This window comes from Ursus americanus, chromosome 7, assembly GCF_024610735.1.
Source record: "Ursus americanus isolate L20-20 chromosome 7, mUrsAme1.1.p, whole genome shotgun sequence".
Lineage (NCBI taxonomy): Eukaryota > Metazoa > Chordata > Mammalia > Carnivora > Ursidae > Ursus > Ursus americanus.
Window position 1 is genome coordinate 8,201,997 of NC_142133.1, and position 25,157 is coordinate 8,227,153.

The 25,157-nt window shown below is 48.1% G+C and overlaps 1 protein-coding gene across 1 annotated transcript in view; it reads right to left on the reverse strand.

Annotated features, from left to right (window-relative positions):
• Positions 1-17,047: 17,047 nt before the first annotated feature.
• Positions 17,048-25,157, reverse strand: part of IL1R2 (interleukin 1 receptor type 2) — a 33,816-nt gene continuing 25,706 nt past the window's right edge. The window contains exons 6-9 of the mRNA XM_045771813.2: positions 23,257-23,319; positions 21,274-21,409; positions 19,201-19,343; positions 17,048-17,230 (exon numbers count right to left, since the gene is read on the reverse strand). Of these exons, the coding sequence (XP_045627769.1) occupies positions 17,091-17,230; positions 19,201-19,343; positions 21,274-21,409; positions 23,257-23,319 (482 nt within the window). The 3' untranslated portion in view covers positions 17,048-17,090. The remainder of the gene's footprint in view (positions 17,231-19,200; positions 19,344-21,273; positions 21,410-23,256; positions 23,320-25,157) is intronic.

The following is a 25,157-nucleotide window of genomic DNA, read 5'->3' on the forward strand; positions in this document are numbered from 1 at the left end:
CTTTCTGCTTTACTTTCTCTCAGAAAGCTCATCCGTGGTCATTGCTTTACCTGCTAACACCTCATGGAAACCTCCTCACACTGCACGTCGTTCCTACTGCTCTGTACCCTTATGTTTACAGACGACTCTGGAGACTTAGGTCTTAAAAGTCAATGCTGAGAAGGGAGTGTGCTTCCCCTCCTAGGGGCAGGCTCTTCCGATGCTTCATCCCAAATCCCAGATATGGATCATAGAGAAAAACAGAGAGATGCCCAAACTTCCCCCATGATTTCTAAATGTGTATGTTGTTGGAACTTAGTCAAAACAGCTGCATTTTGGCCTAAATTTAAAGATGGTAAGTCTCCTTCTAAGAAGAGTAACACTTCAGTGACTATAGGAAACAGAAAGTAGTGGCCATGTTCCAGTTATCTACTGCTAAGGAACAAATTACTTCAGAACTTAGAAACTTAAAATAACAAGCATATTACTTCATCTTACAATTTAGTAGGTCAAGAATATGGGCGGCTGGGTGACTCATCTGTTCCATGTGGCATCAACAGAGGTAGGTGGCACTCGGTTGGAAGAGGCCCGGTGTGGTGGGTCTCTGATACATCTGGCACCTTGGCAGGGGCAGCTGGGAGGCCGGGCTCAGCTGGTACTCTCGAGTAGAGCGCTTACTGGGGCCTCTCCAGCCTGGCAGCCTCAGAGAAGTTAGACATCTAACATGGCGGCACAAGGCGCCAAGAGCAAGTGCTCCGGTCAAGACACTCAGCTGTAAGCTACAGAGATTCCTGTGAGCAAACTCTGAACAGCCCAGGAAGTTACTCCTGCCTCATTCTATGGGTCAAGCAAGACACTAAGACCAGACTGAATTTAGAAGGAGGAGATTTAAATGCCACTTCTGGTGAGAGAAGTGGCAAAGAATTTTCTACCATCTCTTTTTTCCCCCAACCATCTTTCATCTACCACAGACCCTACTGTGGTCCCTTTCACTACTTTGTGCTTGGGTTAGGCCAGCTAATTTGCTCAGTGGATTACACGATGTCATCCCTCACGAGCTCCCAGTGAGGTGATTCGCCATATGCAGGTACTGTGGCGGCAGCAGACTTAGCACCACTTTCAGGCCTGGCGGAATTAGTGACTGTTAGAAAAATATCACAGCAACGCTGATACTAGCATCCATTTTAGCAGAAGATGGCAGTAAGGGTGTGAGTTTTGCAGACACAGCCTACCTTGGATCAAATCCCTGCTCTGTGATTTATTGGCAGTTAAAAAGTTGGGCAAGAGGCTAAAATTTTCTGATCCTTCCCTTTTAAATGAATATAATACCTGTAGCATGTCTCAGGGGCCCCTCACTCCTGATCTGTGTCCATTTCTTTAAGTAAAATGTTACCGGGGACATTCTTTCAGGAGGTCCTGGGGACAAGAGCCCCAGTGGTCACAGCAGATCATAAATCACCCTTCGCATGTTTTTTGCTTACTTCCTGCCTCTCTTCTGCTTCCTGGAATCACCTCCCCCATAAACTCTCTGCATCCAAGTCTTCCTCCCGGAATTCACCTTCAGGGGAGCCAAAATTAAAGGAATTCTCACTTGGTAGGGTTGTTCTAGCAGAACATAGGATCAGAACGTGAGAAATGTCTGGCAGAGAGCTGGCAAATAGTTATCCCAATCCTTGCTTATTCTCTACCTTTCTCGGATGTCAGGACCACTCACCATCGCCCCCCACCCTCACCCCTGTGGAACCTGGCCAGCCCTTTCCAGACCTGCCCACTGCTCAGCCTTCCCTCCCTCCACTTGGTGAAACCTCACTCACCCCGCAACCAGCTTTGACCTCCCTGAGCTGGTGATTCCTCCCAACAGCACACCTCTCTCCTTCCTGCACCTTCCACAGCCTCGCGCTTTATCATACTCATTACGTTGTCTTTCCTCGTCTTCTTCAGGAGACAAGCTCTCACAGGGCAGTGGACAAGTCAGGTTTTGCTAGCTAAGGAAGGAAAACGATATGTGTTGAATGAATGAATAAATGAATGGGTGAACTAAATGTTCTTTCTTCTGTGATGCAGGCACTGTCCTCATCCTCTTCCCACTAGTTTTCCATCAACCTTCACCCACAACCTCCCTGCAAGTCAGTCCCCTTCTATGTTCCCACAGCACGTTTGGCGTGACGTGCGTTACCCACGCTCTTCTCCGTAGTACAAATTCGTGGGGTTTGCTTGTTTCCCTCCTCCCTCCCTTCCTTTCTTCCTTCCTTCCTTCCTTTTTCTTTCTTCTTTCTTCCTTCCTTTTTCTTTCTTTCTTTCTTTCTTTCTTTCTTTCTTTCTTTCTTTCTTTCTTCTTTCTTTCTTTCTCTCTCTCTCTCTTTCTTTCTTTTCCTTCCTTCCTTCCTTCCTTCCTTCCTTCCTTCCTTCCTTCCTTCCTCCTACCTTCCTTTTGTGAGAGTCCCAGCATAATAGCTTGAACCATGTGCTCATAGGAACCTCAGACATGTTGGTTTCAGTCGCACCTGGGGCTCCCCTGCATGAGCTCCCTGGGTTACTGCACTGCCTGTCGAAGCTAACATTCAGCCTTACTCAAGATCCACCCTCCTGCAAATCAAGGACAACTGGCTGCCCCTCCAAAATAATATTCTCACTGGGGATGGGAGCTGCCCCAAAGGAAGGCAGGTTGGGCATGGGATCCAGGTGTGGGCATAGCTGTTGAGGGCTGACAGCAGAGGGACATGCTGCATTGCCACACCATCCCTCTTCCAATCTGGCCCACAGAAACATGTTGCCAGGTTCCTAGGAAAGCGGGGCTGTAATCAGCGAGAAAAGAAAGCCTGCTCACAGGCTGTACTATACAGTAGGAAACTGAATGCAAGAGGCTGGGCTATGGCTTTCCCAGACTCTGGTGGGGTCAAGGAAGCCCATGGGACAGTTTTGTTCTAGGAAATGTAGCAAAAGCCTGCAGAGAGCTCAGGAAAGGGTTTCCAGATAAAGGTAAAGACAGAACAGAAGTTCCCCTTCTCCTTCTCCCCATCTTGAATGTAGGCACTATGTCTGGCACTCCAACAGTCATCTTGTGACCATGAGAAAAGGTCAAAAATTCAAGAGTTGCTGATCCTGACATCTTTGAGCCGTCAAACCTCTATACTTCTGATAATGTGAGTAAAAATAGGGGCGCCTGGGTGGCTCAGTCTTTAAGTGTCTGCCTTCAACTCAGGTCATGATCCCAGGGTCCTGGGATCAAGCCCCACATCAGGCTCCTTGCTCAGCGGGAAGCCTGCTTCTCTCTCTCCCACTCCCCCTGCTTGTGTTCCCCCTCTCACTGTCTCTCTCTCTGTCAAATAAATAAATAAAATCTTAAAAAAAAAAGAAAGAAAAGAAAAAATAAACACCAATTTTTGTTCAGATCGCTCTCTATTGGTTTTTCCATTACTTGCAGCCCAATGCATCCCAACTGATACAGATCTAGACTAGAGAAGACTGTTAGTTGCCACCGTGGCGCCCTCACTGGTGGCACCCACAAGCTGGTGTGGCTGGAGACGCAGGTGCAGTTTATGAAATGCCCGCTCTTGCTCCATGAGCTCCTGGAGAGCAAGGAAATGCTGCAGAATCCATCAGCATGTCTCCGCCTATACCATCACCAAGCACAGCATCTCACCCATGCCAGTAATTTAATAGATTTGTTTGTTTACCTAATTTGCTTCTAAGCAGCAGAAAACAGAGAATCTTCTTTGGGCTACTGCAGAACAACTGTAATTTAAGAAATATTAGAGTCCGTGTTGTCAGTGAGCATGGGAAGGTCAAGAGGCTCATGGTTCCCCAACTTCCCCTGAATCACTCCACTCCACCACCACACGCTCTGGATTAAGGGGTTGGTGGAACAGAAAGGGAGACTCAGGGCAACCTCTTCATAAATTTCCTCCCCTGGAAGATTGTAATTTCAAGTGTGTTACAGGAATTTGTTTTTTAAAAATAAGATGGCAGGAGTTGGAGGGGATGGCAGGTGGGTGGGCAAAGATATGCTAAAACAAAAAGCCCTGCTCATGAGATATCATCAGAATCTTTTCTCTCCAGGAGGTTTCTGAAATCAACCTGGGCATATGACTTTGAAGATAAGTCTTCTGAATTTCCTCAGGATGAACACTGCTGAGTAAAAGCTGACTCAAAAAGATATGGCAGACTCAAGTGTTTACCAAGAAAAGTGTACTCAGCACTTGACATAATTCCCAAAGGACTTTATCCTAAAAATATTTTTATTAGCGTCTGAAATAATTTAATCACAGGCTTCTATTAGTCAGAACTCAGCAAGCACCTTGTGCCCAGACTCTCAGACATTTAAACAGGAAACTCTAAGTCCAAAGAACAGAAAACATGCTGAACCGTTCCAGTGAGTCGGAAAGTGACCCTCCCTGCTCAGAACAAGCTGTCAGCCTCCCCTACTCCATTGTTGGAAGATAACGTTAAATCAAAATCTCAAAGTGGGGTTGGGATGTTTCTTTTCACAGTGTGATAAAGGAGCTCGCCAAGGCTGAAGACGCAGCAGACAGAGCCTGGCAGCATCAGATCTTTGAGAAAGGAACTCTGATCTCTGGCTGTAGGAGGGAGTGATTCCTGGAATAGGACTTCAATCTCCTCCTTTGGTTACAGAGAAAATCCTCCTTGTTCTCAGAACATCTCACCTCCCATGAACACCAAGCAGCCAGCAGTTTGTTCATTCACTCATCTTTGACATTTGGAAAACTGTAGACCTCTGCCTTCCAAATAATATTTGTAAGGATGGATTCCTTTGAGGCCTCCAGGTACCCACCTGGGTAGATAAATGAGCCCGTAGGGGAAAGCCAGAATAGACACTCCAGGAGGAGGTGGTGAGCTTCCTGGATGGACGTGGAGGTGGAGGCCAGGGACTCTGTTTTCCTTGTCTGTGTACGCTCAGAACCTTACCATTGTCCTTTGTTCATTCATCCACAGGTACCTTCTGGGTGCCTCCTGTGTGCTGGTGGTAATGCGTGCTAAGCCTAAGTCACCAGGACAAAGCCAAAGTGTGTAGGGTAGAGACCCTACCCTCAAGGAGCCTATAATCCACTAGAAAAGACAGACAAGGGCACAGGCAAACTGAGAGTTCTAGATCAAGTTCAGGGACTACAAATGTGACACCTGGAGCTAGATAATAGAGTTCAAACCCTGCTGCTACCCCTTTCTACCTCTGTAACTGAGAAAAGTTAGTCAAGCTGCTCAAGCCTCAGTTTCCCCATACATCAAGTAGGGGTATCATTACTAGTTGTCTCATAGGTTTGGGACGACGAATGAGATAGTGTCTGAAAAATTATTTAGATAAAGCCTGGCCTGTTGGATCCATATATGACAACTATTCCAACTGTGATGGCTTCCTCGTGCCCTGGGGGCACATAAGAGAGGTGTCTTTCCCAGGTTTGGGGGGCTGGGAAAGGCTTCCTAGGAAAGAGCTGAACAGGAAGGAGGAGTCAGTCCAACTGAACACAATGGGAAGTTTTCCAGACTGGGTAAGAGCACATGCCAAGTCCCCGGGACCAGAGACAACAGACCTGAGCAGAACGTGAGTGTTCAGTATGGCCAGCAATGAGAGAGGAAACAGGGAGGGCCTGGCAGGAGGTGAGACATCCATCCGTTCACTTGATAATTATTTGAAGCTGCAAACCCAGCAGTGAACATATACAACCACGGCCCTCATGGAGCTTACATTCTAGTAAAAGGAGACAGAAGCAGACAAAATAAATGAGATAAGAAATTCAACTGAGAAAAGCCTCTCGGTTTGGACTCCAACATGCGGCCAATAGGCGGCCATTAAAAAGTTTGAAACAGAGCAGCCCCACCATCACATTTGGGCTTCAGAAAGATGACTCTAGGGGCACCTGAGTGGCTCAGTGGGTTAAACGTCTGACTTCAGCTCAGGTCATGATATCAGGGTCCTGGAATTGAGCCCCACCTTGGGCTCCACACTCAGTGGGGAGTGTGTTTCTCCCTCTGCTCTTCCCCCTACTCATGCTGTCTCTCTCAAATAAATAAATAAAATCTATCTTTAAGAGAAAGAAGAAAGAAGAAAGAAAGAAAGAGGAAGAAAGAAAGAAAGAAAGAAAGAAAGAAAGAAAGAAAGAAAGAAAGAAGAAAGAAAGAAAGAAAGAAAGAAGAAAGAAAGAAAGAAAGAAAGAAAGAAAGAAAGAAAGAAAGAAAGAAAGATGGATGCCTGGGTGGCTCAGCCATTAAGCTTCTGCCTTTGGCTCAGGTCATGATCCCAGGTCCTGGGATCAAGCCCCGCATCGGGCTCCCTGCTCGGTGGGGAGCCTGCTTCTCCCTCTCACACTCCCCTTGTTTGTGCTCCCTCTCTCGCTGTCTCTCTCTGTCAAATAAATAAAATCTTTAAGGAAGGAAGGAAGGAAGGAAGGAAGGAAGGAAGGAAGGAAGGAAGGAAGGAAGGAAAAGAAGAAAGAGAAAGGGAGAGAGGGAGAGGGGGAGAGAGGGAGGGAGTGAGGGAAGGAGGGAGGAAGGAAGGAGGGAAGGAAGAAAGAAAGGGCTCTGACTGCCCCTGTGAGAGGTGGGCTGCAGCAGGAGGCCAGTCTGGAGGCGGGGGATCATCTCCTGCCTGGAGACTCTGAAGCTGGGCAAAGTGTAAACGTAGGATGGGACTGTGGCCTGAGGAAACTGTAGGCTGTGGCCCATGTGAAAGTTTCACAGGTACACATCCCTGCCAAGGCACCTCACGGCTCCCCCTTGTGGCCAACTCTCTCCGTGGTAGGTTCAGAGTCCCAGGAGAGAATCTGGCTCAGCGGTCTTGGCTGCGTTACGCAGCCCCCTGGTATCTCAGGGCCCGCCCCTTCTGAGTGGCCTCCTTTGAGCCCTTGCACGTGTGTACCGCGTGCTTTTTCCTCCGTGACCTTTTGCAGGCTGCTTTGGAGAGACAAAGTCAGACCCTGAACCTGCTCTCAAATTACTCACAGCCTCATGGGGGAAAAAAGCGAAAAACATGATTAACAGCATAGAAAGTGGAAAGCACTAAACGCTCTAATAAAGGCCCACATAGGATTCAGCACTGGAAGGGACGATGAGTCCTGCGTATGGACAGGCTTTGTGGTGGAGGCAGCATAGGAACAGAGCCCTAAAGGGAGAGTAGGGTTTGGAGAGGAAGAAAATGCATGGGGAAATCCAGTGGCAGGAAAGCCAGTGGTAAATGGGCAAACTCTTCCTCTGGCCGTCCTTGCAGTGCAGAAGGCATTCTCGGGTCCATTCAGTCATTCATTCAACGAGCACTGATTAAATACCTACTGAGTACCAGGCCGCAAGCACCACCTTGCTTCTGAATGTCTCTTGAACAATTGCTGAACTTTTTTTTTTTCTTACAAGGATGAGGCCACATCCCACAGGAAACAAAGGCTTGGACAACAGCCTCAGAAAGGCTCTGTCCTGCTCTCTGGGTCTGGCCTCCGTGAAGAGAGCCCAGTGGTAATCAAACTTTTGACTCAAACAGTGACTCTGCCTGTTCCTTCTGCCAGGGAAGAAATTCTTCATAATGAAGTGGGGCAGGAACAACAAAAGTTATGGTCCAGTGGCCAGAAATAACCAAGAATTGCTTATTTTTAGGAGGCAATACTGGGTCCCTGCTCCTGACGTTTCCTTCATCAGGACCCTCTTGGACCCTGGTCTCCTCGATGCCACCCTGAGGAAGGAGGTGCAAGGGACCCTCCCATGAGTTTCAGAGAGGAGCCAAGCATGCCTTGCTCTGTCACGTGCTCCTGTCCCACCTTTACAGGCCAGGCTATCCACAACTTGTGCCGGACTCCTCCGTGTCCTAAACTCTCCGGGGCCTGAGTGCCGGCCTGTCCAGCTCGAGCCTTCAGAATCAGGAAGTTCGGGGCGCCTGGGTGGCACAGCGGTTAAGTGTCTGCCTTCGGCTCAGGGCGTGATCCCGGCGTTCTGGGATCGAGCCCCACATCAGGCTCCTCCGCTATGAGCCTGCTTCTTCCTCTCCCACTCCCCCTGCTTGTGTTCCCTCTCTCGCTGGCTGTCTCTATCTCTGTCAAATAAATAAATAAAATCTTTAAAAAAAAAAAAAAAGAATCAGGAAGCTCATTTGCCACACATCTACGACGTACCCTCCAGCGCCGGCTGCGTCCGTGATACAGGTAGTGTCCAGTTCCCCCTTCTGCCTACTCTTCCGTCCTTCCTCTGAATTGGTGCAGAACGCAGCTGGGGAAAGCAGAAGTGACAAGAAGTGGGATTTGTGGGGAAAATACACACCGTGGTGGAAACGGCAATGGAAACATCTGATGGCCGGCTCTTTCCTGGGAGGCTTATGGCAGCCCACAGAGCACCACGTGGCTGCAGAGGTTCTTCTATGAGGGTGGGGGACCACTTCCAACCCATGGTAGGCTTTGGCGCATGGCAACTTCCCTTGGCAACCATGCAGCTTGCGGCTGATTGGTCTGCTTGCTTGCTTGCTTGTTAGCATATGGTTCCATACTGAAGCTGTCTGAAGTACGATGGGGGCTGAGCAGGGAGGCAGGCCCTGTAGTGAGCAAAGCCAAGCCAGAGGCCTTTGGAGACAGAGCAATGCAGCCCGATCTGGAACTGTACCAGCTACAGGCAGGTGTGGTATGATTCCAGGCAAAGCTGAATGAAACTGGATTAAGCCTTTCTAGTAGGGGTGGTGCTGCGTCTACACTGCAAGGCTGCTGAGTTCCTGTGCTGCCCATGGGCACCGTCAGTCCCGGGCCTGAGTCGGCAGAGCCAAATCACATGGCCCAGCTTTCATCTCTGCTGGGGCCAAGGACGGTACTGTGGAGGGACATATTTTAAATTCATGGGCCTTGTCCATAACCTAAGAATCTTAAAATGGTCAAAGAATTGCTGAGTGAGTTTCCATGTGACATGACTCTTCTTGATGGAATTGCAAGAATTGTTTGTTGAAGGAACATGGCGGAAACTGTATTTCGGGCAGTTTGTTAGGACAATAATAACGGAAGGCACAGCACAGATGAGGCTGAGTAAAGGGGACATCAGGACGATGGTATTACGTCTGGCCTGGGGTAGCTGTTGAACCGATAGCATATAGTGGGATTGTCCAGCTTGAGAGAGAAGGTGAGCAGGGGCTCTGGCAAACCCAAACTTAGTGATTTGATAGCTCTCACGTGGAAGAGCCAAATGAAACAAAAATTTAGACAAATGTGCCAGGATGAATGAATGAATGAATGAACGATGAATCCTGGTCCAGAAAGCAAAGGAAGTTAATGTCAAAGCCTTCAGACCCACAGGCACTAGAAGATGAAGGAGGCCACCCCGGGAACCAGCTGCAGGGCAGGGAGACTGCCAGCGCCCGGACCGCTGCTGGCTGACCCCAAGGGGGAGGGGCCGACGTCCGAGACTTTGCTTCCCTCCCACCACGTGATCCAGCAGGCAGCCAAGGCTGGGACCCTCCGGCTTACCTGGGGCACACACACTTGGAGCCTATCCCTCCACTACAGGAATGTATTTATGTGGGAGAAATGCTACATAGGGTCTTGATCATTCAAAAGCTGAGGGAAAACCAAGAACTGAGTTGTGCATGGGGGGACGATCATCCTCAGGGGACCCCAGGGGTGCAGGCGGGGCTGCAATCTGCTGAGATTGATTCTGAAGCTCAAGTGGGGCTGGGAGAGACACCCGCCCTTGGGAAAGGTGCAGAGGCCTGGAAAGTTCCACAGCAGAAAGCCATGGTCACTGGTGCTTAGGCCCAGGCCTGCACGTGCCTGCTGATGACACACTGGGGAAGCTCTGTCACCAGGCAGGGCCTGAAACACAGGACTCAGCGAGAAAGACTCCATAAGAAGTTCCAAGTAGGGAACCGGGTGGGGAAGAATGGTACCAAGAAAAGACAGGGATCCTGGGAGAGGGGCTCCCCCTGGAGACATATAACTTACTCAAGAAAATATCAGGGATTCAGTTGCTGAGATAAGATGCAGAGGTGGAATTTTCCAGATAAGTCACTGTGGTGCTGTGACTAAGGCCTGTGGGGGTAGTTGGTCCAACAGAGTCAACATTCTGCGGTCAAAGATCCTAGAATAACCACAGTGGGACTCAGGCTGTAAGCCTGCCTCCCCATCACCCCGGGGCATCACCCTGAGCCTCTCCCTAGCAGCTCTGTCATTTCCAGCGTGTTCCCCAGGATGCCGATGCTGCCAGGCTGGGGTCCACACTCCAAGACCAGCACCAGCCCCTGTCTGCCCTTCTCCCCGGCACTCCTGGGGCTGCTGTGGTCGCTCTGACACCCGGTGCCAGGTGAGAGCAACAGTGGCCTGCGAAATCTGCTCCAGAGGCCAGGAGACAGCTTATCCTAAAATTCAGTGTGAGTGGAGTCAGGGCTGTGCTAAAATTGTTTTAACACTTGGGACTTTTTAAAGGGGACATGTGAGAGGCCAATACGAGGTCCAAGGCCTAGGAGCCACACCTTTCCCTAGAAGACAGAGCGCCCAGGCCGCAGGCCCCTCCCCCTGGACAGAGAAGCCCTCCTGCTGGCACTAAGCTAGGCAGGATCTGGAGGACGAAACTCAGACGGCAATCTCAACATTTTAGAGGTTTGGTTTCTTTACCCTCAATTTTACAAGGACAAAGTTAATCTTTGAACTTTAATGTCTCCTTAGGAACTTGATAGTGAAAAAAGAATTGCAAATCAAATTCGGGCTACGGAATATTGTTTTACAACCTTTGACTACTAATGCTTGCCAGGTTTACGGTGACTGCTTTACGGACTTGGCTGTGCTTGATAAAGGATATTTGATATCCTTGCAAAAAAATTTTAAATAGGGAGCATATCTACTTTGTTGGCTTTTTACTTTTGGCCATTTATTTCCTTGCAGAACTGGCGAGCTGTCACGGGAAGCTGGGCCTAAGTGTACTAACGACGTGTTTCTGACACCCAGGCTTTGCCGCCCCTCCCAGGGCTAGCCAATTCCTAGGGCATGCTTTTCAAATGCAAAACAACCAATCCAGAGTCTGGCACCCCAAGCACCTCCTCTTATCAGTCTCTCTCACAATGGGGGCCACCACCCAGCTGCCCTAAGCCAGGCACCAGTGAAAGAAATTACTCAATGAAATTAGACAAACTAGCCAATCCAAAGCCTGCTTCCCCTGTTTTGTTCATTCCTTCCAAAGAAACAGCAGTAAAAGCCATGCTTTCCCCTCACTCCTTCTGCCTCCTGACCCAGGCGGGTGCTTCCCCATGTGGCTCTGTGTGGCATGGGGTGCCCCATTCTTCTGGGATCTGTCACAAACCATCTCTTCAATGACAATCATTTCCAAATCTGTTGGTCTCACCATACCTGAATAATAATAATACCGATATTTTAGAGGCACTGGGGTGGCTCAGTAGGTCAAGCGTCCAACTCTTAGTTTTGGCTCAGGTCCTGGTCTCAGAGTTGGATCGAGCCCCACGTTGGGCTCCGTGCTCAGAGTGGAGTCTGCCTGAGATTCTCTCCCTCTCCCTCTGCCCCTCTCCCCCACAATCGATCAATCAATCAATCAATCAATCAAAATAATAATAAAACCTACATGTTAAAACAGTAATTTGGGACAGGACATTTAATTCCCATCCATTCCTCTTCATTTCTGAACCTTCTGGGAGCTAAATCTACATTGCCCACCGTCAGGTTCAGAAAGATCGAGAAAGTTTCACTTCTATTTCCTGGACAAGCAGCCTCCAAACGGTCAAGCGGGACTGTGCACATGGGCTGCTCGTCCCCTCCCGTGGGACACAGGCTGGCCGCGGTCCCACAAGACAAGAGAACTAAAACCTGGAGAATGCTGCCGGGGAGAGGAACACTTGGGTCCCATGCCTGGCACTTCCTTCCCTGCAGAGGAACCCCCACTAGAGTCACTCTTGTTCCCTCACGGATTCCAGATGTAGCTTCGGGGCGTTTGGAGAGGAAGCAGACACATGGATCTCAGCTCTTCTCAATGCCAGGCTGCCGCCAGGAAAGCGAATACTTGCTCTGCTCCCTCTTCCTGTATTCTTACAAGGAACTCAGCCCAGTGTGGGGCCAGCTGTTCTCCAGCTGTGCTGAGTCCTGGCAGTCAGTGTTAGGAAAGCCCCCGTTGCTGCCCATCTAAGCCACGCAGTGATGTAATTACTGAAACTGAGCCTCTGTGTCCTCACCTCCGAGATGGGGGTTACAGAATTTGCCTTGCCGATCCTTTGAGGATTAAATTGGGTAAAACATATAAAATCTTGTGCATTGTAAATGATTAAATGTTGGCTTCCTCTTCATTCTTGCTTGTTTTCTCCCCATCTAAAGTTTTCTCTGCCTCGGCCTTTGCAGCTGGCTAAGCCGCTCCCAGCCCCACGTGGGCGCACTCCTGGGCCTCCCTCAGGGGCCCGGTAACAGCTGACGGGCCCTTTCTGAAGAACCAGGGGCAGCACCTCCAGAAGTCTGTTGGCAGGAGACTTTGTTTCACTTTGCTTCATCCGAACAAGGAGGAGGAAGTGGTTTCTGCAGGCACGCCAGGGAAGAGGAGGGCATCATCCATAGCTGAGTCCTGTGGGAGACAGGCTGCGGCCCCCACGGCCACTGTGGTTGTCTGGCTGGCCACGTGAGCCACGAAGGGGGAGCTTCTGCAAATGCACAGGGAGGCTCCTGGCACCTCAGCGGACAGAGGCTGTCGCCCACCGTGGCAGCTAGACTGCTCGTCCTGGACACCCTGGGACACTGCCCTCTGTGGGGTGACAGTGCTCTGTGGGGGGGTGACAGTGCTCTCTGGGGGGCCGGACCCCGCAATGAGGAGCCCTCGAGAGACGACACGGTCGCAGAGGCCCATGGGTGGGGACAAGAACAGGAAAACAACCATGAAACACAAGGCCCATTTATGTGTCCAAGTGAGCTATTGGCAGAAGTCATGGAAATAACCAGTGCGAACTGGGGAGTCGGGGCAGGAGCTGGGAAACTTGGAAGAGTCCTGCTGGTGGGGTCACGTTTGCTCTCACAGGCCGGCGAGTCCTGGAAAAACCCAAGTAACACACGATTTCTCTGTCCAGCGAACAGACGCTCCTGAAGTGCCTGCTGGCTAGTGAGGCCCTGTGCGGGTGTCGGGGATGCTCCTGTCCCTGGAAGATCTCACCGTAGCTATACGAAGACCCTACTCACCCCGTAAAGCCCCTACACATGCCCCTAGCACAGGAAATCTTTGTGACATCAAATTCAACTTTAGTGCCTAAATTATTGCTGGTGCCTGCCCCTGGTGTCCACTGTCGCCCTCGGTCAGTTCTTGGGGAAGTGGTGTTTGATGACATAGGTCGCTCTCCTGCAGGTAGCAGCGCGAAGCGCGAGGCTGTCCGAGGCTGGTTACTGCCCCATCCCCCTGATTTCCAGGGGAAGGTGAAAAAATTCCACTTCAGAAAGTTTGACCAACGGAATGAACATAAAATAGATGAAAACATCAAGAAAACACCTTGTTTCTTCTGTTTGTTTGTTTAGTCTGCACTCAGAATTAAGCAGAATCCTAGGTGAAGACACACACTCTTCATCGGTCTATGAGTGGCCTGTTTCTTAATCTGTTTGATAATAAATGATAATAATCCATGCCTCAATAGGAGATCTAGAACTTGATGAAACGGACATCTTTCTAACCCATCCCAGTCCTGGGCCCGCCACCGGTCGCCCGATGTGTTCACTATCCCGAAACTTGGGTTGCTCAATCTCTTGCTTTTGTAAAACACAGGCAATTGTAAAACTTTAAAATCATATAGGCGCTCCTTAAATATAGACATATATATATCCAAATATATTAAAATAGTTTTATCACATATGTGCTCTTAAATATGAATATATATAAAGATATGCATGTATGCATGTATACAGAGAGAGATTTTAGTTTTAGTTGTTTTTCACTTTCACTAAAAAGAGATCATGCTATAAATAGATGTTTCTGAGACTTATTTTTTACTTAATATTTCTAAGATTCATCCACTTTGTTGCACGTAGCTGTATTTTATTCACTTTCGCTGTTGTAAAAGATTCCACTGTGCTATTACACCTCAGTTTATGGACTCATTCTCTTGTCTAGTGGGTATTTGGTTATTTCCATACTGTTGGTTTTTTCTTCTGTATTATGGAAATTTCTAGACATATGCAAAAAGAGAGAGGATTGCATAAAGAGCCGCCAAGCACCCATCACTGGTGTTAACAATTGTCAACACACAGCCAATCAATTGCATTTCATCCATACTCACCCCGCCCACCCCCCCAGTACTGGACCATTCTGACGCAAATCTCAACTATCATCCGTAACTATTTCTGGAAGTCTGTTAGAAATACAACAGCTCTTCTTTCAAAATGTAACACAATTCCAATATCACACTTACTACCTTGCAATTCTTGTCAGTCTGGTGTCCAAAATTCCCTGGTTGTCTCCTGTTCTTTCTAAGAGGAAGACCCTCCCTCCCCCCCTCCTTGTGAACTGCGGATGGAGGAAATGCGTAGGCCATGCAGTCAAGCTGGAGTCTCCAAAGTTGTTGGCAGCTCTCTTCTGGCTGCAGTCAGCTTCTTTTCTGGGTCACTGCTGAGGCTGCCAGAACCTGAGGGTGGGGAACTCCAGGGAGCCCTGGAGGAGGGGTCCCAGGAAGGAAGAGGGACAACAGCTACACGTCACCCCAGCCTGAGGATCCAGAACAGGCGGAAGCACCCAAAGCAGCCCTCTGCTTGCATCTCAAAGCTTGTGTCCACCTCCTTCAAGGTCAAAGTTCCGAATTCAAGGCCAAAAGCCCTCTGCCTGCTCCTTCTCGTCCCCTTCTCCTTCCTTCCATGCTTCCAAGACGGGCAAGGAAGGAAAGAGAAGAGAACAGCAGGGAAACACAAAAGTAAGGCTCAAAAACTGCCTGTAAATGTCCTTGGTAAAATGTCCAGTGGTCAGCGAACCTTCTCTGTAGAGCGCCAGATAGCAAATAGTTCAGACTCTGTTGTCACGACAACTCTGCCTTCAAAGAGCAAAAGCGGCCATAGGCACTCCATAAACAAAACTTAATTTACAGAAACAAAGGGCAGACTGCAGATTGTCCACCTAAACAATACAACTATTCTTGTTCCTGTCTATTTCTCCTATGTTTTTGATTATTAAATATAGCACTCTAGGGTAGTTCCTGCTCTTAGCCCCATTTTCACATCAGAAGACTGACACAGGGCATGGCTAAAGGCCCCAACTAGGATCAGGGGCACCATGTGGTGGAGCATGAATTGAACCCAAGAAATCTGTCTTCAAAATCCTTGGGTTTTTTTTCCCCTTTTTCTAGCTGCCACTGAATTTTAATATTGTCTTAACCATATAAATTGCATAAACAATATACAAGTTTTCCTTAACGTTATAAACATTTCAATCTTGCATTCTTGACGCATAATTGTTCATCGTCAGGGTAAGAAGTTTCACTGAAATATTTCATATGTCTATTTATCTTCTGTTGTTGAATTGGCCGAAGATTAAGTCCCAGGAGCAGCATTCCCGGGCATCTCTAGGACTCAGGCACATGTGCTGGGGAGGGGGTGTTGGCCTGAGGCATTTGCCACTTTCTACGGTGTCAGTAATCCCATGACGGTGGGTCTTAAGCTTCCAACATGACATCACTGAGCAGAGCCAGGCAGAGATGCCACACTTGGCTCTTGCAAGGAGCCAGCAGCACCCGGCTCCCCCCGGCTTGATACAGGTTGCCTTTCTACCACCCAGTACCAAGTTATAAATGGAATGACAGGATGTGGGAGTTATTATCTAGAAATGACCTTGATGTTGCCTTTTACAACTGGATAGTGTGTGACAGCCTGGGTATCTCAATATTGTTGTGAATCAGTTGTAAAACAGATCATTTTTCTGTGGTCCCCTTATGTGTGTGTCTTCCACAAATTCCCTATTCATGTTCCCCCATCCATGAGGGTTAGGATGCCTTTCTTTAAACTCTGAATAACTCTCTATTAATTCCTTGAGCTCCCCTGACATAATTTCTTTTATGTTCTGCTTTTATTCTTTTGTTATGCAGGAACTGTTACATAGTCAAGCCTGTCCAGCTGTACTCTGGGGAGTCTTTTATTAGTAGCGAACGCAAGAAAATCCATCCTATTCTCATCTATTCTACAAACAGGTATTAAATGTTCAATAAGTGGCAGGCATGATTCCAGGTATTAGGGATACAGCCATGACCAAAATAACATCTCTGTCCTCACGCCATTCCCTTGGGGAAAACTGAAAATAAACAAGTACATATGTAATGGTCTGGTGGTGATAAGATCTGTAACGACACAAAGCAGAGGGAGAAACAGAGAGGGATGGAAAGAGGTGCTATTCAGAAGTGCCTCTGGGAAGGTCACTTGAACAAAGACTTGAATTCAAGTGAAGGAGTGAGTCATGCTAATTTTCCTGCAATCTGATTTTTTTTAATTGAATTTATTAAGTTAACCAGGATTGGGGGGGAGGGGTATATGATATAAAAGAGGTTCTGATTATTTTTTTTCTAATGTGTATACAATTATCCCAATACCTTTCCATCCTCCTTATTTTCAGAAGCTTTGTTATGAAGTTGAGTCTATTTTTCAGTTCACTAAAATGTCCTAACATGTATTTTTTCACAGTCTACTCTATTTTAATTGCTATTTTTTGGTTCATCCTTTTGAAAAAAAAATTCACCAATTTTTGTTGATGCTCCTTCTTTAGCATTTCTAAATCTCTCTTTCCAGTCTCAAAATGAAATTCCATCTTCCCCAAAAGGCAACCTACATCTTACCTTTGTATCTACTAACACCCTTCATGGAGTATAGCCAACATAACTTTTTGATACATTTTTGTTAAATGACGAGTGAATAAACCATAAAACTCATTTAGATGTTTTCGACTCCACGTCACTCTTCTAAATAGGTCACAAGTGTCCAAGAATTACTCTCCCACCCACACGCACACTCGCTCCTGTCATTCTGTTTCAGAATAAACGTCACATTCATACTTCAGTCCTTTACCATAAACACAGCAGGTCGTTAAACCAACTGAGGAAGAGCAGAATCCTCGCAAAGGCCAAGTCCCTTCCATAAAAAAGGACATCATTTGTCTCTGGATTGTTTTATTGTCTTTATTTTACTTGGGTAAGATTGAAAATCTTAATGGCCAGTCTTTAACATGGTCAAACCGTATGCTTTTCCAGTTCTGTGTTTACACCGTCTGTGCATCCATATTCCCACCAAAACCAAGCAGACCAGGGAGAGGGGGGCCAGCACGGTCCCCCAGGAGAATGTGGTAGCTGTAGGAAGAACAGAGTCACATCATGGGTGGAAGGAACATTCTCTCACTGCCACGCAGGACAGTGCAATGCATGTTTATAGAGAAGACAGGAATTGGAGTTCGTTTTTTCTAATAATTGTGTGTGGATTTTTCAGAAAGCATGCCCTTCACATCAGATCAAGGATATTTGAGAAGGACATCTGTGGCATTAGGGAAACAAGCAAAGCAGAACGAAAATCCATCAGAAAGAAGCACAGAGTGGGGCGAGGTGCCAAGGGTCTCTGTTCCACCTGTTGAATGGTGGGCACTACGATATTATTGGCTCAGGTCTCAACCAGCCAACTGGGACATGGCGAAGGTCCAGCGTGCCTCTTCCAATGAGCGTGCATGTCCGAAGGATGACATTAACACAGGCGAGAAAACCAACTCTGAACAAAGGAGCTGTAGGTGTCAAGATTATCGCTTGGACCCAGCTATTTTATATTCTACCCCTTGGCATCTCTGTGTCAGGAAAATGTGGAAAGAGAGTACGAATAAAGACGTAACAAGCAAATACAAGAACAAGAGTGTTCTTGGACTCACTGATGACGAGGCCACAGTTCCACATTTTAAAGCTACTACTTATTATCTTCTGTCTGGGCCTCCAGGAATCAACACAGTCTCAGACTATTTCTCCAGATGATCCTTCTACCTTAACATCCCACAAGCCTTAGAAATGCCTCAAGCTTTAATTTTCTGAGCAGTCATCCGGACGCACCTCTCCATGCTGGTGACAGGCTTTTATCTGTGCCCTCGGCCATGAGTCACAGCCAACCCAGCAAAGGACATGCCGGGGGACAGCTCCCATACAGCAACGTTTAAAGGTTCCCAGCTTCGGGCCCAGACAAACCACAGGTTCCTTTGGGTCACAGTCTGAACCCCAGAAGTGGACTCTGCTTTCTGTGGGCCACTTCCTTTCCAGGGCTGGACAACTACTGACTCTTTCGTGGGAATGATTTAAAGCATCAGCTTTTGCTTATATGTCCTAGGACACGGTTCTCAAACTCGAATATGAAAGGAGCCTGCTAAATCGCCGTCTTTGGCCTTACCCTGGGAGGATTCGGGTAGATCTGGGGTGAGCCCAGGGCTCGGTGTTTTCAACTAGTGGCCCAAGTGGGCGATGCTGGTGGTGCTCAGACCACAGCTGGAGAAAAGCTGTATGTGTCATGCTCTGCCCTGAGGCTTAACCAAATCCTCAGCCTTTCAATTACAAGTACGTCTGCGGCTGCCTTCCCAGCAAACACAGAGAATGTGGAGCAATCTGTTGGACTCCTACAGACTGCCCAGGAGGCATCAAGAGACTGCAGCTGGCGATCACTCTGGCTTCTGCCTTGTCCTCTCTGGCTGTCAACGATCTCTGCGTTACCTGCGTTTCCCTTCCCCACTCCATGCTTAAATGCTGGGAAGAAATCAATTTAGTCCGAATGATAGCATGGGTTTTTCTTTTCTTCTTATTTTAAACGGGCACTGGGTTGATTTTACTACAGTCTTGTGCTTTATCTCCTGGGAACCGATGACTTTAACCCTAAAACGTTGCCCTGAGCGCTGTGGATCTCCCAGTCCCCAGCTCTTGGAGAACGGAGTTCCTCAATCTCCGGCTAAAGACCGTCCTACCCTCCTTGAGGTGTCATGAGGAAACGGCTACGCCTGCTGATGCGGGGGCAGAGCCACGCAAGGACACCGGTTTTTTTAAGTTTATCACAGAACTACCTTATCTTTTTTCCAAAAGTCAGCTTGCTATTTAAGTTTTTACTTGAACATAATCTCCCAGAGCCAGCTCCCACCCGACAAAAAATAAATCATCAACAGGGAGAGATCTGCCTTGGGTGCTCCACTGAGAGGAAACAGGGGACTGCCCCCTCAATCCTCTGGAGAACCAGCAGCTTGGTCTAGCATCCGCAGAGCACGGCCCATGCTGCTTTTCCCCTTGAACGTTCCCCAGATACATACCTTCTTTGACTGTGGTACGCAGTGTCTGAAAACTAAGTGTGTTACGGACAAGGCATTTAAAATCCGTGTTCAGATCCTCTCTTATGACCGGATCAAAAACCAGCGGCACTTCGATGTAGTTCTCATTGTTCTCTGAGTACTCCCTGAGTGAGAAAACATTCACTTCAACGTGGGGTATCAAATGCAAGCCCATCTTTATGACGGAGACATCCGAACGTTCTCAATGGGAAGGATCTGCCGTGCTTAAATTGGTCTCAGGGTTCATAAAGTCAGGAGCGCTTGCCATGATATTGGTTCCCTATTTGGAAGAATTCCTAAGCCTGGGCCTGAAGGTAGGAGTGACACTGAAGATGCTGGTCCCTGTAACAGGACACTTGTCACAAGGAAAACTTAACAGGGGCCAGTTTCGTTTGGATAATGGAAAAATTCATTTTGTAAGGCCGTTGATGAATGAAGAGGCAGTAGTGGGAATAGAGATGTCTGCCTTGGAGAAACTGGACAGTAAGGCCAATAAATCATTTGCATACTGAGGAGGAGGGATTTTCCAGGAATCCTGGCCTCCACGATGTTTCCTCCTCTCATCTCCATTGCCAGCTGTCATTCTGGGAACTCAAGCTCCGAGTGGAGGGCCACAGACGGGCGAGGCCAGGGAACGGTTCTAACCAGCATTGCTGCCATTTGTAATGTGACCGTCACCTGAAGATGCTTCACAGCTACCTAGAAGCATGAATGAAAACACCACTGACGCAGATCTGCTGGGACTATTTCTTTAATCCTTGGAAAAACAGGCTCCTTTAAGAGCGCGAATAGTCTGAGTAAGCCGACATGGGGCATGTTAGTGATGCCAAGCTTTTCCCAACAAAGACTTAGCAAGCAGGCAATTGTGCTAACCACATATAATTTTGATCCACTACACTGCATCCAGAAAGGCCTTTTTTGATAGGTCTTTGAAAAAAGACAAAAAATTGGCAAGCAGAAGTTGAGGCTAATTCATCGTACTGTCACCTGAATTTTAAAAATCCTTGTTAATCGGGAACACTCAATGGTCTTCCATTCAAACACAATGGTCCTTCCTTAAACACAAATGGCTCACATTTACAAGGTCTGACTATCTACTGTGGGGTTAGAAAACATTTTGCAGAGATGAATGCTCATGAGAACAGAATTCTTCCTTTCTTTCAACATTAAACTTCCGTAGCACCTGTGGCCGCCTCCGATACTGTGGCTAACTTTCGGACTCTGTTGAAGGGTTTGCGAAAATGTTTGACACTCAGGTTGCAGGGTGCGGCGTGGAAATGTATTAACTCCAAAGTTTTTTTTTTTTTTTTTTTTTTTTTGGAAAACCGCAAAAATCAAGAAACAAATGTTTAATGAAACAGCTAGAAAATGCAACATCAATGCCAAGTAGTTTGGCTCCTATAGGAAGTTTGGTTCTCAAGAACAACTGGTAATACTCAGCAAAACTCAATTTTTAAAATTCTAAAAATCTGTGGCCCCTGGGTGGCTCAGTCAGTTAAGTGTCTGACTCTTTTTTTTTTTTAAGATTTTATTTATTTATTTGACAGAGAGAGAGACAGCCAACAAGAGAGGGAACACAGCAGGGGGAGTGGGAGAGGAAGAGCAGGCTATCAGCCAAGGAGCCTGATGTGGGGCTCGATCCCAGAACGCCGGGATCACACCCTGAGCCGAAGGCAGACGCTAACAACTGTGCCACCCAGGCGCCCCAAGGGTCTGACTCTTGATTTCAGCTCAGGTGATGATCTCAGGGTCATGGGATCAAGCCCTGTGTTGGGCTCTGTGCTCAGCGTAGAGTCTGCTGGAGATTCTCTCTCCCTCTCCCTCCACCCTTCTCCTGGCTCATGGTCTCTCTCTCTACAATGAATAAATATATCTTTTAAAAACATAAAACAAAATTCTAAAAATCCAACAGTTTATAATCAAAAAAATTATTTTTAATGGAGTGTGCGTGTCATATGAATAGGTCTGGTATGACATTCTCTCTAGAAGGAAGAGTGAAGCCCTCGGAAGCCCCATAAGACACTTCTCAGCTGACAAAGACCTTCACCCACTTACTGGCGCTGCCCCTCGGCCACGCGGCCTCCCTGGTAGGCGTTCTCTATTCTGGTGTTGTTGGCCGTCCACCAGAGCATGGTGGTCGACTGTGTCCCAGCTCCCAGAAACACCTTACACGGGATTGTCAATCTTGATCCTGTGCATGGCAAGACACCACACAGCAAACATTAGAATCCAGCCAGGGAACACGGGCCGCACCAGCCCCCGTGTCCGCCAACAAATCCCAGTGGCGGACCCTTCCCCATCTTCTCAAACACCCCTCGACAGCCATTTCTTTCCTTCGAAGGAAACTTAGTTCCCTCAAATGATTCCATTCACATAGAACACCAGTATGTATCAAGCTGTCTCCAGTTCCCTCAACTGGTCTTCGTCAGAGACAAAAACCCTGGGGACAAATGGCTTCCCCAAGGCCACTTGGCTCCTACAGGGCCTTCTGAATTCACGGACGCCTTCTCCTACACTTTATTCTAGGTACCCCAAAAAGTCAGATGAACGTTTGGATTCTTTCTCTCTGCCCATTGCTGGTCTCAGCCCTCATGTTTCCCCTGGGAACACCCAGTCGCACATCATGCTTTTCTGGGATTAACTCTTTACAAAGCCACTGTATTTCATATGCATGGTCCCTTCTGCAGCTGTTCGGTGTGAGGTACTGGGCCCTCCTCCTCAGTCACTAGAAGTTATATTTTTTTTAATCACCAAAGAGGAGGAAAGAAAAAAAATGAACAAGTTGGTCCCATTTGTTTCTTCCTCATGGTGACGTGCCTCCCTGTGGTAGGTCTTTTAATGTTTGGCCCCCCTGCAGGCTCTTCTCCCTCCTTCACCGCCTCCTACAACCTTAAGATCTTTGGGCCGAAAGCAACCCATTGAATCTGGCCTCCTGTGACTCTGCCATGCACATGGGTGCATTGAAAGCAACGGGGTGGGGAACTCAGCTCCACCTGGCCGGGGAACGCCTAGGAGCCAGGGTGCTGGAATCCCAGGCAGCATCGACCTGTGTCCCCACTTCCCCAGATTTCCAGGTGGTTGTTCCAAGGGCCGAGGCAGCCTGTGTCAGGCAGCAATGCCAGCATCTGCACAAAAGTCCCCCTTCTCTATGGCCACCAACTAGAATTTAAAATATAAGGCCAACAGCAAACAGAAGAGAGAGCTGGATTCATGGGAAGGGAGGGAAGAAGGGAGGGAGGGAGGGAGGGAGGGAGGGAGGGAGGGAGAGAGGGAGAATAAGGCCTACAAAACCATTATAGGAAAACAAACCAAAATAGAACAGGCTTCACAGACACACAGGGCTGCCCGAAGCCCAGCCTGACTTGAGTGTGGCTGTTGACCTTCAGTGGCCACAGTGACGCCCTGCGCAGCTTCTCCTTCAACGGAAGGACCCCTACGGGGTCGGTGTTGACACTGAGTGGCAACCCATGAGACATAGTGACCATCCACAGGGAAGTGTGCGCTGGCCGGAACAGCCCGAGCCACAGCCGCACGGGGTGAAAAATGGAAAACCCTGGCAGTCACTCTCATCACCCACCTTGAGCAGCTGTTTGGGCAGCGAGAGACCATCTCTGTGGGGCCAGCAGGGACAGGGTCGGCTCACGTTACAAACGGACTCTCAGGGAAGTGTTGCGTGTCAGCCAAGTTTTGGTAAAGGGACTTATTCAAAGCATACTGCAGGTGCTGGCCACACTAGGGAACCATGCTGTTAATCCCCTCATACAGCTGATGAAAGCCACCAGAACGTTGGGACATTTACACTTAGATGTTTGCAGGTAGGGTGTTCACATAACAAAGTACACGTATTTTCACACAATGCCATTTCTAACATCTCACAGAAGGGAAGATGTTATTTCTGCCTCTTCTACGGGGTTCCAGGGTCCCACCCAGGCACGCTGCACACCCAAGGGGCAGGTGCAGTCAGCGGGCACAAGGGTCAACCCTGGGCTTTGGGACTGCAGGCACCCCCGTGGGTGACACGGTCCTTGTGGGCCTTACCCAATGAAGCTAATATGGTCTGGTGGGGGGAGATAATCACAGGAATCGTCTCCTCTTCTTTTTCTGAAAAGCATGTGAGGAAAAGAGATTCAATTAGGGAAGCCATCATTTCAAGCTGAGATTCAAGTTCCATTGTTTAGCTAATTAACAAAGTTATCCTCCGCAGTGCGGCCAGCCATTGTAAGAGTCGACCTTTGTCTGGCAAAGGAAACAGACTCTCCACAAAACTGAGCATCTTAGGCCAGTGCCCTTCCCAGAAGAGAGATTACTGGAAGAGGCCACATTAAATACACATTCCACTAACAGATGTTCTTTGCTCTGTGATAAATAATTAACCATTCCCCTCCCCGGCTTCCTGAATGAATTCTTAATAGTAATGTTCACAGTGCCCACAAGACAGACTTCACCTCAACATCTATTTGCCCTAAAATCTCCCCCTCCTCTCCATTCCTGCTTCCCCAAGTGCCTGCCACACAATAATGCAGAGTCACTTCAAAAACATAAATAGAGACGCAGGAATTTGGGAACCACCTGTTTATATTGCTAATCCCACACTGAGTGATAAAGAGCATAACCCAGAGTTGGCTACTATGTCTTGTTAACGGAGGACGTAAACTCCTTTGGGAGGCAGACGGAGGTGGACCTCTGAATAGGAACCCAACTCCCCAAGAGGCAGGTCTCCCGACAGCTTGAAGAAAGTGGGCACCTGAATTGGAGCAAAAAGCATGGCTGGGGGTGGGCAAAGGGCTGCCCATCTCCATAACTGCTAGCTCCATCCTTACAGCTTCGCTGCAGAGCATTTTGAAATCCTAACATGAGTAAGCATTAGGCAGCCGCACAGCAGAGGAGTGCATGGCTTCTGGACCAAGACCAGGAGCCTCCCCGCAATCGCCCCCCACCAACACACATAATCATATGCCTGCCACACAGAGGCTGGGACAACAGAGAGGCAAGAAAGAAAAAGCCTCAGAGGCTAAATAACCACTGTGCTTTTCAAATCTTGAGGGCATCACGGGGCGGGGCGGGGGGGGAGGGGAAGTGGGGGGTTAAACACAGATTGCTGTGCTCCCCGCCCCCCATTTCTAACCCAGTAGGTCTGGGATGGAGACTGAGATTCTGCAAGTCTAGTGAGCACCCCAGTGCTAGACCACCCTTTGAGAAGCCCTGAGAAACATTGGGATCACAACCCGGGGTAAAATGTGGGCTGGCCGCCCCCTAGTGTTCCTGTGCAGTATCGCATGAACAGGATAATTCGGAACCCTTTCAGAGTCAGCCAAGTCTCCGTGATTCCCCCACTGGGGAACAAGGAGTTGATACGAATGAATCCTCACAAGACTGTAATCTAGAGATTTCAGTTCATGGGGGACACAGTTTTCCCTGTGGTCAAACTGAATCTCTGGATTTTCTCTGGAAGGGAAAAATAGTTAAACTTCTCCCTTCACAGACCAATTATTTAACCTTAATATATCTCCAAAGCCCTCTGACACGCCCTAAAAGACTCCAATTGCGTCTTCAGCATATTAAATTTTAAAAAGCAGGGGCGCCTGGGTAGCGCAGTCGTTAAAGCGTCTGCCTTCGGCTCAGGGCGTGATCCCGGCGTTCCGGGATCGAGTCCCACATCGGGCTCCTCTGCTGGGAGCCTGCTTCTTCCTCTCTCACTCGCCTGCTCTGTTCCCTCTCTCGCTGGCTGTCTCTCTTTCACATAAATAAATAAAATCTTTAAAAAAAAAAAATAATAAAAAGCAGCATACTCTCTAGGGCGGAGTCCAGGACTCAAACACTTTTACGTTCCTTGCACCAAGCTTGATGTCCAGCATGTAGGTGGTAAATACTAAACAATTTTAAATATTCATCAACACTGTTCACAACATTATTTTCAAGTAGAACTCATTTAAGCCAAT